Below are 15028 nucleotides of genomic sequence, written 5' to 3'. Positions count from 1 at the left end.
GCAACACTGGTTCGATATAGAGCCATAATGGCCTGGCACTCTTGTGAGAGAATGGTCCGTGGGAGAAAGAAATGTTTTGCTGTCGGACATTATTACAGAATTTGCTCAGCAATTATCTCCCTTCCTCTCTGATGATCCTTCTCACGAGCTATAAGAGTGTGTCCCCATGGCCTGGCATTCTCCTGAGCCTGAGTTGGCATGCTCCTTCTGTTTTGCTGCCACTTTTGAGCAGTCCAACTGGAGCACTGCTGACCCTGGTGACTGGTTTTGCTCATGAGAAAGCCTAGGGAGTGCAAACCCCCAAGGGGAATGGGCTGGGGCCCCCTTCCCCAAACTTTATGGGGGGGGAGAACTTGATTGCTCGAGACTCCCTCCTTGGGGCTGCCTTTTAAACCTGACCCTTGTTGAGTGCACACACATCCGCCAAACATTCTGCTCCCAGTGCTGTGATGAGGTGCCTTGCTTATGTTGCCACCTGGAGTGCTTGTGGACATACATCATTGCTGCTTCCTTCTCAGGGATTAAAGCACTTAGTGCCCATCCTGTCCCCTTTCCCTTCTGCTTGCCAGGAAGGGAGAGCAAGGGACAGAGTGGTAAGAGGAAATGCCCCTGTGTAACTCTGCCACTTGACAGGCTGACAAGCCTGGAATGTAATGTGGTGGGATCCCTGTTGCCAGGCAACTGCATTGCTGGATCAAAGGAGAGATGGGGCTGGTGCTCAGAGAGGCAGCTGGCGAGAAGCGCTGCAGGTATGAAGCAGGCATGATCCTGGGTGCGTCTGTGTCTCCACCTCTGTTATTGCCTTTTGGAAATCTGCACGAAACCACAGTTTGTATGTAATCTTCTGGCGGCCAAACTGGAGGTCTCAGCGGCGAAACTTTGTGCAAATGGAAGATTCAATTTGGAGTTTGGTGAGGCAAACCTCAGGTTGCTTTTGCCACAAAACCACGCTGTCACGAATTTGGATGCACTGGAGCTCCAACCTTTGTCCCATTCAACTCCATAATGATTTTGTGTTATGTCTTAATCTGGTGATACTTTCATTTGCTGGTGATGATCACTTCATCACATACATGAAGCATTATCCAAGTGTGGTATATGAGTATAAGGGGGGTTTGTGTGTGTATGAATGCATATATATATACACGCACACAATAGAAGACAAAAAGTCAACAGTGAGTCCAAAATACCTTGAAATGCACAAGGTACAGCCTGTCATATTACTCTGCAAAGTTCAAATGTTCAAGAAGCAGTTACCATACCCAAGTGCAGGAAAGATCTGTACTAATTTAATATCTGTAGTGTGGCAGAAACATTGGGTCCAACTGAGTTCTAGGCAAATACAGTGAGACTTGCTGATAAATCCTAGTACTGCAGTTCACACTAGGAATTCCCTTTTGAAGTTGTTGTTGAATTGTGACTTAGACCAGCAGTAGTATCTCCTGGGATAATTGAACTGTTCACTTACTACCTTCTGAAAACGTTACTATTTCCCTTGTCAGATTTCTTTGTTTTTCTTTTGCATAGAGATCGACATGTTTAATGTATGCAGACAGCAGAAGAACATTTATTGATGGGTGATGAAAAACAAAAGTCACAGGAACTTAAGCAACTGTTAAGTACCTTTTAATTTTTAAAGGTTTTCTCTATGTATGTGAGAATTAGAAGCTGCCATTATTTTCAAGAAAAAGACTATTTCTAGGAGTCTTTCCAGTGCAGACGGCACTGTGTATTGGAAATCAAAATTCGCTTCTTATACTGCAACCATAGCTCATAATAATAATAAAAAAATTTGTGTCTCCTCCTAAATGTTTTATTCACAACTAGCATTAAAGACCGTTTTTTATGCCCATAGAAAATCCAGGCCAGATGTTGCACTGAAAAGAATGCTTGAAATCTGAGTGATTTCACACAATATGGCAGTCCTAGGGAAGCTGGGATGAAATTATTCTTAGAGAAGACCAGAAAGTAAATCTGGGGCAAATGAAGCAGAGAGTGCTTTTTGGATTTTCTGTATCAAGAGCTAAACACAACCTGATACTTTGGCTCTTTCTCTTCCATTCCTATTCTCCATAAATCTTTTTTCTCAAGCAGAAGAAAAATGAACAGCAAAAATATATGTATTGTGGGTATGTATTAGGCAATTAAAGTTTAAGGGGTAAATATCAAAGGAAGTAAGAAATAAAGTAAGTTTTGCAATGGAAAATTAGGCAAAAGAAAAGGCCTTTAGGCAAATCAAAGCTGGGAGGGGGAAATACAAGCAGTCACAACCAGCAACGAAAAGATAATGAGCAACAGGCCGGACAAAAATATGTGACTTATTTATAGAAGAAGAAAGCCAAAAAAGAAAAGAAAATGGGACCCTATTTCTCAACTGTGTTCCTTTGCTGGAAGCATCTGGGAACTTCTAAGCCAAAGAGTATATTTTCTCCACAAACACCACTTTTTGTGCATTTGCACAGCTATGAGATTGTTGTAGAAATCCAACGAGTCATTCTGTCTTGTTTATGGTTTTGGTGAACTTTTATATAGTGCTTCCCAGTATGCTTCAAACACTGTCTCAGGAATCTTAACACACATTGTAAAGTATGCTAGAGATGTTTGCAAACTGAGTCTGAAATCATAGTGGCAGTACTGTCCTCAGCTGAGGAAATGTGTGATGTATAGATGGACTTCATTATCTCACAGACTACTGCAGGTAACAAAAACGCAGATAATGAGTCATTGAGTCTATGGGAACGCAGGTGCCAGGACTTTTTTTCCCCAAGCCAAAATCTTGAAAATGGGTCAGATGAACCCTACTGTGTTCTGTGGGTCTCCTGGCATCTAGCAATGCCTCCCACAAAGTCCCAAATGGTCACAAAAAGTTGCTGATTTTTTTCCATTTTAAAAAAATAATTGCCAAAATGAGCCACAAAATGGCGGCAAAAAATGATCTCTATGGTTATTTCCAGCCTTCTAGCAACTGCAAATACATGGGTTTTAACCCTATTGTTTCCACGGATAAGGAGGTTGGGTGTCTTTTTGACTCCTGCGGATACACAAACGAGATTTCCCTATACTCTGTTTTCACAATTTACAATATTTCTGAATCAGATCTTGCCTTTATACAGAGATGCTCAAAGACATAGTAAAAAAAATGTATTAAACTTTATGTTGACTTGCAAGTTAATCAATGTGCATTCCCTTTCATTCAGGATTAATGGAGAGAGTGAAATTATAGGTTTATGTGGTACCAAATTGCCACTTATCTTGGGATGTTGAACTGTGCAATTTTGCACAGCTGTATCAGAAAAGATAATTCTCCCTTTCCACCTCTTCTTAAATACATGCTCTCATCCTAACCAAGGTTTCAATGCTAAGCATGCCTTATTGGAAGTGAATTACATTCAAATCAATAAGATTTGCCTTCAATTAAATATGTTTAACATTGGGGTGATCAATGGCTTTGTTAACTGTTATCTCACTGGATGCATCCTGTGTTTTGAAATTGCAAAGGTAGTTTCCAACTCTGTATTGTGTGTGGTTTAGATAAATTGTTCAGTAAAATTAAATTAACTGCTTTACATGAGATCTCTTCACACTGGCTTTCTTTAGTCAGGTACAAAAGTTAAACTTTCAGAACAGGTACTTATTTGGTTTTAGTAATGACTAATTCAGAAGCAAAAATAAATTAGTTTACGGAAGTATGAATAATTTGCTGCATGTTGCCTTTGTATAGTCATGTTCAAATTCATTTGCATTGTGTGAGGTTTTTTTGGTCCAGGGGAAATCCAAATGCAGTCCTTGAAGATGACCTCCCTACTGCAAACTAGCAAGTTGTCATTGCAGTATTGAACTAGTGGCATGCAGCAGGTACAGTTAAAAGCATTGTACAGTTAAAATTTGTTCAGGTTTGTCAGGACATTTTAAATCTCTGATTCAGGCAGTATCTTTAAGAAATAGTTTTGTAACTGATTCAGACACTTTGAACTTACTTAGATCAATTTCATGCAGAGTAGTTTCAAATCCATAATTGATTACAATCTCCAGGGAAAATAACTGAAATTGTTGCTGTATTTATGCCCCTTTTCTTTACACTCAGGACCACCAGCAGCATGTGGCATCCTTATGCAAACTCTGGGGTTCCAGGGAGCTAGAAAGGTGTCACGAGAGCTCAGATGAAGGCAGCTATTACAGGCTAAAACTACTTTATTGTGTAACAGGAAGAGGCAAGTTCAACAAAGGTACAGGTAGGAAGAACGAAGGGGCTCTGCCTCCGATTAAGATCACCACTAGCAAATGCTAGTGCCACCTACTAGCTGGACATATCACAACAACATTTCCACACAGAAGGCTCATCACTGTTAATGCTTACCTGCCACTAGGCCCAGAACATTCTTTCCAGTGATGCTGTGTCAGAGGCCAGGTCAATGGAAAAACAAAAAGGGTGCTTTTAATCACACTGGTGCTGAAATGCTACTGCTGCTCACCATCATAGTGCCAGATAATTAATTCCATAAGGCAGACCTTCTCAGCTTTGATCCCCCAGCTGTTTTTTTGGTTACAGTTCCCATAATCCCCAAGCACAGTGGCCAGTAGCCAAGGATTATGGGAATTGTAGGCTAGCATCTGCAGGAGGGCCAAAGTGGAGCAGACTTGCCATAAGGAAAGCCTCCTCCCATGTGGTCTTAACAGGCAGTGATGGAAGCCAACAGCATTGGTGGAGTTGGAAGTGCCATTTTAATGTCCCCGCAATGCCCCACCTTCGTATATAGCATTGCACTAGAACAGAGCTTCATTAGTCTAGGATATTGTGGTGGCGTTAAAATGGCATTTCCATCTATGCTGGTGCTGAGAGAAGTGCTATTGCCATCATTGCCACTCCTGTAGCTGCACAACAGCAGTAGCTGCCACCACTTGCCACCTAGCATGGCCTGCTCACATAGAGGGCTGTGACATAGGAGGAGATGCAAGGAAAGCACTTGACCCAAGGTCTTTGGCCCTCCCAGACCTTGAGCCAGCTCTGCCAACATAGCAGTGTGCCTTTATTATAGTTATGTTGAATAGGGCTAATGTTGAATAGGGCTATGATTCATCCCTTGTTGTTTGCCTATGTTGTATAAAATTCAAAAATATTAGTAAAGTTAATCACTTTAAAATCATGAAACTACAAATAATCAAACAAGTAATATGCAGTTCTATTTTGGAAGGAAAGTCTCAGCTCGTGGGCAGAGAGGAAAAGCTTTAGCCAGCCACCTGGGGAGGTGCCAGGCCTATTAATAAAATGAACATTTTATTGATCAGTTAAAACTGCTAAATACACTCCCCTCTTAAATTGTGCTTCCTTTCTACTCCTTTACAATCTCACAGCTTTCCTCCCTTTTACAATATCATCTCCCCTACTCCCAACTCCTTTCTTAAAAAAAAAAAAACACCAAAAAACTTCACTACATTAGCAAAATAGCCTACCCTGTTTAGGATGAATGCTAGAATGGAATCAAGGATGAACTGAAGTGCCAAAGAAATAAAAGAAGCTTCCAGCTTCAGTTCAAGAACTGTCCACAAAGATTTTGTGGCTGGACAACAGGGGCGTAACTATAGGGGGGGCAGGGGGGCACGTGCCCGGGCACCACCCCGGTGGGTCACGTGGGGGGCGCCAAAAAGTGGCTCCCCCCCGCCGCCGCCCCTGGATCGCCCGCTGAGTGTGGCGGCGGGCATGCGGGCGGAAATTCAGCGGCAGGTCGCCCGCCACGCCGAGTGTGGCGGTGGCTGGTGTGGTGGCTGGCCTGGCGGCAATGGGATGGCCTCCTCAGTGTAGCTGTAGCGGCTGAGCAGCGGCGCGGAGTGCAGGCAGCGACGCCGAGCCTGCCTTCTGGCCCGGCGTCGCTTCTGTGCAGGCACGCCTGGCGCGCCTGAGCAGTTGGGACGCCGACGCCAAGCCGGCGTCGCTTCCCAAATGTGCAGGCGCGCCAGGTGCACCTGCGCAGAAGCGATGCCGGGCCAGAAGGCAGGCTCGCCGTCGCTGCCTGCACTCCGCGCCACCGCTCAGCCACTACAGCTACACTGAGGAGGCCATCCCATCGCCGCCAGGCCAGCCACCACACCAGCCACCGCCACACTCGGTGTGGCGGGAGACCTGCCGCTGAATTTCCGCCCGCATGCCCGCCACCACACCAGCCTCCGCCGCAGCCCGCCACATCACCGCCACACGCTGCCACCAAATTGCCGCCACCGCCGGCGATCTGCTGCCTGGGGGGGCGCCACCGGCGGCCCAGGTATGTGGGGGGCGGCGGGGGGGCAGCATTTCAGGGCGCTTGCCCTGGGTGCCGTTTCCCCCTGATACGCCACTGCTGGACAACAGTCTGTGGAGCAGGAAAACCTTGAGCACCACAAGGACTACCAGTCCTAGATCATGACTGCTAATCTCTCCTCCTCCTCCTTTTCAGATAATACATTGGGAAGTACAGTTTGTTTAAATAATCTGGAGTAGAGAGGAGCCCTTGCCACCCCTCAAAAGAAGCTTCTCGGTGCCTAGTTATTTAAGATTTTTATTCATTGAGCTTGTTTTGAACCAGCTCCCATGTTTTGTATTGAGTGGTTCAATTCAGTTCAAATTCACATCAATCAAAATGTTATAGGCTTGGCTTCACTTCTAGTTTACTGAAGGAGCGGGGGAGCTCATATGAGCTGGTGATGGTTGGGTTCCAGTTCAGGTATCAGGTTCTCCCTTTACCCAATGAAAGATGGAGAATTTCTTTAGACTTTGCCCCTCCCCCTTTTGTATGATAGAGAGATCAGCTTGAGATCTGATTCTAATCTTTTCCTACTCAAGTTTCCACCCTGCCCTCAGCACACAAAAAATGTACTGTATGTGAGTAAAGAATGTATGCATGTAAATCTATATCTCTCTTTAAAAATTCAGGAATTATGGCCTAGTTGTTGGCTATCTTTTGAAAAAGACACTGGTCTAATATAACATGTGCATGGCTTTTAAAAAAATTTGAATGTGCATGCCAGACTCTGGCTACACAAAGTCCCACTGTCCAGTTCTTCCTCCTAGAGTATGGGGAAAGATCAATAAAGTAAAATGATGCTTTCCTTGCATCTTCCTGCATTATCTGTTATATGTATTCAGTACCAATAGTAAAATCTGCTGCAGCTTGTTTAAGCCATGAAATTGCTCCCATTTAAGTAATGCTGATGTAATATAATTCAGATGTTCAGCACACACAGAGTTCATCATTTATCTATGTGTGGATATGTTGCAAACACTACTACATATACATGATATTCTCAACCTTGTAACCTTTGATCAGTCCTAGGCAAATGTACTCCCCAACCTGCCGGCATGAACAACGTTTTCATCCTAGAATCATAGAATGTTAGAATTGGAAGGGACCTTGGAGTTCTTTTAGTCCAAGCCCCTGCACAGTGCAGAAAACTGTTCCTGGCAAATAAGAATCCCCAGCAGCAGATGAGTTTTTGTATTCTAAAGCTTTCAGCTCAGTCCCATGCAGAGTTTGGTATGCTTAAAGCTAATTTATTTCAGTGGAATCGTGTGGTTAAGTCTACATAGAGTCAGTCTGTTATCTCTGCTCCCTGCTGCTGTTCTGGAGCTTGCAATGGTGCCAGCAATGGAGGCCAAAGCAGGAGGGGAAACCTCAGAATGACTGCTTTATGGTACCCACTAAATGGGGTAGCTTGTGCCTGTTCATTAGTTCTAACTGTAGAACAGTGCAAGATTGGCTTGGGAAGGAGCTGGTGCAGAGGGGTGCAGATTGTTTTGTACCCACCTAAAACAATGTTTGTGTGCTTTGCAGCATATGGCAGCTTCCTATGTTCCTATGACTTGCTTGTGCAAGGAACAGCTGCCTCATCCTGAACAGTGCCATGGGCCCAAACTTCCTGTGCCACCCAGGAAGAGGAGAGTGGCTACTCTTTCAGGATGTAAGATGCTCCCTTTTCTGGCCCACATGGTCTCCTTAGTAAGCAATCTTGTCATGCTGCTCAGTTCTTCTTGCCTTGCTGCTCAGAGAGGGTGGAAGCTGGCAGAGCAGCCACCACTTCCTGTTGCTCCTTTGCTAGATAGTGTGGCAGACCCAGTTCTTCCTTTGCATCTCCTAAAGTGAGGGGGCAGGTTAGTGATTGGAGGCACTGCCTGCTGTTCTTTGCCATCACAGATTAACAATCACCATATTTACCCACTTTTGTGAACATGTGAGGAGGAGGAGGCACTGTTGCTATCCACAGCACAGAGAAGGGTGACACACTTGCCCAAAGGGGCCCAAACCTCCCAAGTTGAGGTTTCAGCAGCAGCTCAAAAGTGTCAAGCCCAGACTCCAACTTTGCTGCTAAGCTAGCCTGCATAGGGTTACTGCCAGTGTTCCCTCTCTCTAACAGGGATTCCTAGATGTTGATTACAACTCCCATAATCCCCAGCCAAAGGCCATTGCAGCTGGGGATGCTGGGAGTTGTAGTCAACAACATCTGGGAATTCCTTTTAGAGGGAACAGTGGTTACAGCCTAATGAGACTAGCCCTTTAAAACTGGTAAAGGTAAAGTATGCTGTCGAGTTGGTGTCAACTCCTGGAGAACACAGAGCCCTGTGGTTGTCTTTGGTAGCAGAAGTTATTTATAATGGTGGCACTTGTAATTTGAAATTACATTTTACTTGTAATTAGAAAAGGAAAACAGCTGGCAGAAGAGCTTTTGTTATGTAGATTTTGAATTTGTTTTACAACCCGATCTTGTGCTTGCTTACTTAGAAGTAACTGTCATGGTACTTATTCTAAGGCAAGTGATGGTAGGATCATAATCTTAGAAAAATATGGTGAGGGGATAAAAGTAACCAGTAAGTTTCCCCTGGTAAACTTTTGCCACTATTTTTTGGATAGATTTTAGAACCCACTTTTAATATGCCATTAGTGCGATTTACTGTTCTCCAGGTTTCAGTCCTCTACCGAAGGTCTTCTAAATATTATGTCTCGGGTTAGTGGCTGCATCTTGATTCTGCATTTAAATGTACAGAAACTGCTGCTGCACTGTTTCCACCCCCACACTGCCATAACTACTGTTCCAAAGAGTAAATATTGCTAAATGACTATAAAGTATTTAAGTTACCAGCTGCATCATTGTGAAACAAAGTGTTACATAAAGTTTATTATTCACACACCCTAGTTCAGGATTCAGGGAGGATAAATAGACAGTTGTGGAGTAAATGAATAAAATGTACAGAAGGCAGATAAGAACATTCATAGAAGAGCTTTTAGCAACATGAACTAGTTGGGAGACAATGATACACAATGTGAAAACATGGAATGTGATCTTCCCCTTATTTTCTCATGTGATACATTGGAGGGTGTGTGTTTGCCATAATTTCAGCAGTGTCTAATCAAAACTAGGTTTCCTGCTTAGCTCATGATCTAACGCAGTGGCCAGAGCAGATGTGCAGCTGGTATGCAAACACTGCATGCATATGACTAAGTCCATTAGGTAAGCACCAGAAGAAGTGCTCCATTCATTGCCAGTGTGATATTTGAATTTCATCCTAATGCTGAGTTTCAGTGCAGCTAGTGACAGAACACAGAAAAACATAAAATATGCAGGTTAAGCCATGCTTGTAATTGGGTCCCTTATATTGCCTCTCCAAGGGGAAATTAAAATGGTTATGTATAACTCTGTACCTTAGTCCTATACTGACTTAAAATGGCATATAGGTTTTGGAAGTTAAAAAAAAGATCTAGAGAAGTGCTCCTCTGTTAACATGAAAAGAATTACCAGTGCCCTCAGAACAGAAAATGGCTCCTGCTTATTTGTGGGCATTGTTAAATTGTATCCCATGTAGCTCAATTTAAGTAGCCCCATTCAGATGTTTTCCCTCCCAAACTACTCATGCTTACAGCTCTGAAAGTGGGTAGGAAGTCCCGCCCTGAAGCTATCACTCACCCTCTCTTTCCAGCTGCTCACAATAACAGCAGGGGTTGTCTGCAGAGGGACCTGCTGTAACCATGAGAGAAGTTGCTTCCATCATTGACAGCCTAGTGAGATCCAGCCAATCCAGGAAGCACCTTCCCTCACGGTTACAGTGGGTTCCTCTGCACACAACCGTTGCTATAACCATGAGTGGCTGGAGAAAAAGCATCTCCAGGGCGGGTTTCAGAGCTGCTACCTGCTGTCAGAGCTGTAAGCATTTGTGGGAGAGGAAACATCAGGATAAGGCTAGTGTATCTCATACTGATGTAACATAAAAACCAATTATGTAAACAGCAACTACCCCCCCCCAAAAAAAAGTGTGCACACACACATACTTGCTATGTGACTTATGTTAGGCAGGTAGCTAACCTAAATGTTTGTCAAGCAGGGATACTTCATATATTATTATTTTCATTGGTGTGCAGTAGGACACACCAGTTTGTACTTGTGAAAACTGTAGCATGTGAAACAAATCTATGTTTCATAAAAATGTGAGTTTATAAGTTAATGGGATAAAGTACTAAAAGCTATATGAAGGCCTAAGAGGCACTCTTCCCCCTGGACTTAAGCGAGGAAAGTCAATGGCCTCCACACCCCCTGGGAGCCCCCAAATCCTCTTTAGTCTATCCTGGGTGGTGTGGTTGCCACGCCACGCCACTGGCCTGCGCTGTGCATGACTGGCCTAGCATGACTGTAACATGCGCCAAGCAGCCAAGCATGACCTCTGCTTTGGAGACAGAAGGGGAGTGGGGAAAGAAATATGTGGAATGGGAAATATGTTAAGTTGCATGTTGAAATGTTTCTGCAAGTGCATATTTGCAATACTATACCTGTTTTATATTCTTACATTCTTGTGAGTTGAGTTGCTGTTTGTGTCCTCAAGAACCCGCATGTTAAAAAATACTGCGTGTGTCACACTGTGTCTCTGTAGGGGGTTGATGCTTAACTTGCAGCGGGGGTCTCCAAAGGCCTTTAGGTCCAGGCTCCAAAATGACCTAGTTGCACCTTTGGGAAGGTCTTGGTTAACCAAAAGATCTATTGTAAAAATTCCAAAATAAAACATTTTTTTAAGAAGAGAAAGAGAAACACAAAATGTGGTTTTCTAATGGTTCTTTGTGGAGATTTTTTTAAGCCCCTGAAAAGAAAGGGTTCTTATATATAGCAATAGCAACCATTAGTGTCTGTTACTGTGGAATAAAGTCTGGCTGTTCCAGATACTTCTATTGATCTTAGAAGCTTTTGGTGAAAATGAGAAATGATCCCTTTTCTGGAATTCTTGCTTTGACTGGCTCCATTAAAGACTTTGTTTAATTCAGAATTCACAGTAAAGGATATGTTTGAATAAATTTATTGCTGTAGATGCAGGGAATTCATTCAAGTTCAGATTTTTGTTCCTTAAATCTAAATCTACTGTTAAGACATATACATCCACTAAATGTTGCTGTTTGCTGTTTAACTGCTGATCGTGCAATTTTAGTACATACTTAGGTGTTTTTGTTGAATAGCAAATTTTGTAAATAAAAATATATTCCTGTATTTCTAAATTGTGGATAGAAATGATGTATTAGGCATTCCCATCCCTCATTTTCCCCTAAAGAATGTCTAAAATATAGATAAGGAGGGAGTTGATAAATCCTTTCCCCTAAATCCATTATGTTTTACTAAAGACATGGGTTGTTCACAGAGAGGAAATAGGCACAATTTTTTAAAATTAGTCAAGCATAGGAAATATCTTAAAGGAAGCAGTCATCCACCAATCATGAGGACCCCACATTCCCAATATGTATCCTAAAAAGATATAGAGGGAAAGCAGTTGGCAACTTTAGCAAAAGGGGAAAATAGTCTTTGAAGATCTATTTTCAACCCTTTCCCAGAAACAGCCTTTGGCTCTCTGAGCACAGCCGCTGTTTGCATTCAACAAAACAAGAGTGGTGGTCTCTGTTCTGTGTGCCTGCGCTGTGGCATACTGTCACAGGACTCATCTTCACTATTTTGTGAGGACATCTGTGGTAAAGGGGAATGTCTTTATAGCTTCCTCAAAGGCTGTGTAATGACCTCCCAGGTTTGTAGCTGTCTACCCTCGTGTCTTTCCAGAGAGGATGCAAAACTTACTTGTTCCAAAATATCTATTCAGCTGAATAGGCACCACGCGTTGTGTGCTATACTGTGGTTGATTGTATTGTATTATATTGTATTGACTATTGTGTTAATTTTTGTTTAGTGCTATTTATTCTCTTGGAAAGCATCTCATGCCTGGGAGAGACAAGGTAGAAAAATAAAAGCAGGAGAGAGGGCAGGCCCTCAACTCCTGCTGTAGGCTTCCAGTGGCATCTGTGGGCCACTGTGTGAAACAGGATGCTGGACTAGATGGGACTTGGACCTGATCCAGCAAGGCTGTTCTTATGTTCTTAAGTATTACATATTACTTTCCATCTGGAATGAAAGTTGCGTCCATATACTGTATTTTTCTTTCCCCAGCAACATAGCTAAAAATACAGAAACAAAACAACTATTACCAGGGTGCTTGGACTCAAATGCAATGTGAATGAGCCAAAGTTTGATGAGGCTCCTATCCCGCCCTCCACTCCTGCATGCACAAGAAGGAAAGTGCTTTCTCAGTGAAAGCAAACTGCAGTTCTGCACGGGAGGGTTGTCCGCCAGCTGGGTCACAGCTTGCTCTTTGCTACTTGATGTTGTTGTAGTAGGAATGTATGTTTTTAAAATATTTCTGAAGCAGTTGAATGCATGTGCACAAACGTGTGTATGATATTATTTGCATAGGATTTAGAGAAAGGCAATGACAAGCATGTTCATTTTTCATCGTGTCCTTACAGTTCTTCCACAGCACAATCAGGATGGCAGGGGTGGAGGGGGGAGAATAAAGTGAGCGGGCAGGATCTTACCTTCACTTCTTATCCCAGGGCCCACTCCTGGTTATACTCCTGGTTCCATATTTGGTACACATTTCAAGAACTGTGGTTTGATATTCTAGTACATTAACAAACCATAGTTCCTTGAGGTTGTTGTTGTTGTTGTTACTACATTTATATCCCACTCTTCCTCCAAGGAGCCCAGAGCGGTGTACTACATACTTGAGTTTCTCTTGCACAACAACACTGTGAAGTAGGTTAGGCTGAGAGAGAAGTGACTGGCCCAGAGTCACCCAGCTAGTTTCATGGCTGAATGGGGATTTGAACTCCGGTCTCCCCGGTCCTAGTCCAGCACTCTAACCATTACACTACACTGGCTCCTGCTGAAGTCCACAGTCATGAAACTGTGACTTGTTCTGAAGGGAAACAATAGCTTTTATTCTCCTCTTTTGTGAAAAAGCATGAGCCAGCAGCTTCCTTAAGCTCATTCACATAGCATTAAACCATGGTTTAGTGTGAACTGAGTAATTGTCACTGGTTTTATTGTAATCTGGTATGTCAGAGTGCCAGTTGCTTGCAATGGTAGTATGATCACAGGAGGACAGGGTCTGGAAATTTCCTAAGATGATGCTGGCCAACATCTTCTGACAAGTGTCACAAGTCAAGTATAAGAGAGTGCCGCTATGGGATATAATACAGCACATACACTGTCCACACTTTGCCTTTGACTGATTTATTATTTGTGTTTTCAGTATATATGCCACATCAAGAATTTGCTGTAGTTGCTAGAACGATGGGAAATATATCTTATATATAGGTTGTGTTTCTATTTAAATGAAAGGTTTTTACATGCACTACTTGAGGCTCGCATACTCTCTTCCTATTTTCCTGTCCATATACTTCATAAAGAGTCTATATATGATAAACAAACAAACAAACAAACATTAATTAATTAATTAATTAATTAATTAAGGTTTGGAGGAAGTCCCAAGCATACCACTATTCTAGGTGGTCTTTCAGGTGCTACCATTTGATTTCAGCAGACATTTCCTGCTTTGTCTTTCTGGACTGTTCTCACAATAGCTGATAGGCAATGAGAGTGGCTCATTACTTCCATTTACTCACCTTGGCTGAGTCATTAGCTAAAGTTTGCCTAAAAGTATGTGTTGATCAGTAAACTACTGTGATCAAAATCTCTTAAACCAAGAATTATGGAGATTGTTTCCTTCATGGCATTAGAAATACATAATTGTAGTAAATAATGCACCCAAAACAGAAGTGATTTATTTTATGTGTATGAAAGTAACTCAATATGATCTGATACTAAAGTTTAAAAGGGTCTCCATTTGCTGTGGTAGGTGCATATATTTATTTCCCAAACACTGTGAGCTTTATTAATTTATGTATTCATTTTATGAATTCATGTTTTCTTAAAAATGGCTGGCTGTTTAGGATGCATCAAAAATTAATGATGTAACATTATTTGTTTATACAGATAGTAGGAAAGAGACAGGGAAGTGGGGAAGTGGTAGTGGGAAAGAGACAAGGAAGTTAAATATGCACAAACTTTACAACTGCTGAAAATCTTTATTAGTTAAGGATCATATGGTATATGATTACAGGATGATTTGTCATAACTATGGCAAAATTTGAAGAAAGGTTTGACTCTAACAAACTTTTAATTACGAATTAAAGTTTGGGACTGAAATAGAAAGAAAGAAGCTTTTCATTGGCTCAAAATATGTAATTGGGCATCTGTCGTGATGGTGGATTGAAAATCTATTCTATGGAGATACTGTTTATTAAATAGAGCACAATTGCCAGCGTACCTCCCTGCCGCCCCATTTCCCTCTTCGGCCAGAAGTGGCCAGAAGTAATGGGTGCACAGGTGCCCGTCACATGCGTGCGCCTGTCTGCTGTGCACGCACACAACGGACGCACAGGCTTGGTACTTCTGGCCACTTCCGGCCGATGAGAGCAACAGGGTGGCAGGGAGGTATGCTGCCGCCCCAAGGGGTTTTGATACAACAGAGTGCTGGCGGGGGAAATGCAGTGGGAGGGGTAAGTGCACCCTCCCCCGCCCTTCAGGAAACACCCCCGCCGCTTCCGAAACAGTTCTGGGCATATCCCTACTTTCCTCCTCTCTCTTGTCAAAAGTAGATTATAAAAGTTCATTTCATGTTCAGTCCTGTGAAGCACAGCCT

At 42.8% G+C, this 15028-nt stretch overlaps 1 protein-coding gene across 7 annotated transcripts in view; it reads left to right on the top strand.

Annotated features, from left to right (window-relative positions):
- Nucleotides 1-15028, top strand: part of PLXNB2 (plexin B2) — a 467944-nt gene that overhangs the window by 324304 nt on the left and 128612 nt on the right. For 6 of the 7 annotated variants that reach the window (XM_053253237.1, XM_053253232.1, XM_053253234.1 and 3 more), the window contains one exon: nucleotides 1528-1614. The exons of the other annotated variant lie outside the window; for it this stretch is intronic. In XM_053253237.1, coding sequence (XP_053109212.1) covers nucleotides 1547-1614 — 68 coding nt within the window. In that variant the 5' untranslated portion in view covers nucleotides 1528-1546. The remainder of the gene's footprint in view (nucleotides 1-1527; nucleotides 1615-15028) is intronic. 7 annotated transcript variants of the gene reach the window in all.

This window comes from Hemicordylus capensis, chromosome 5 (assembly GCF_027244095.1).
Source record: "Hemicordylus capensis ecotype Gifberg chromosome 5, rHemCap1.1.pri, whole genome shotgun sequence".
Lineage (NCBI taxonomy): Eukaryota > Metazoa > Chordata > Lepidosauria > Squamata > Cordylidae > Hemicordylus > Hemicordylus capensis.
This window is presented reverse-complemented; position numbering and strand designations above follow the sequence as displayed.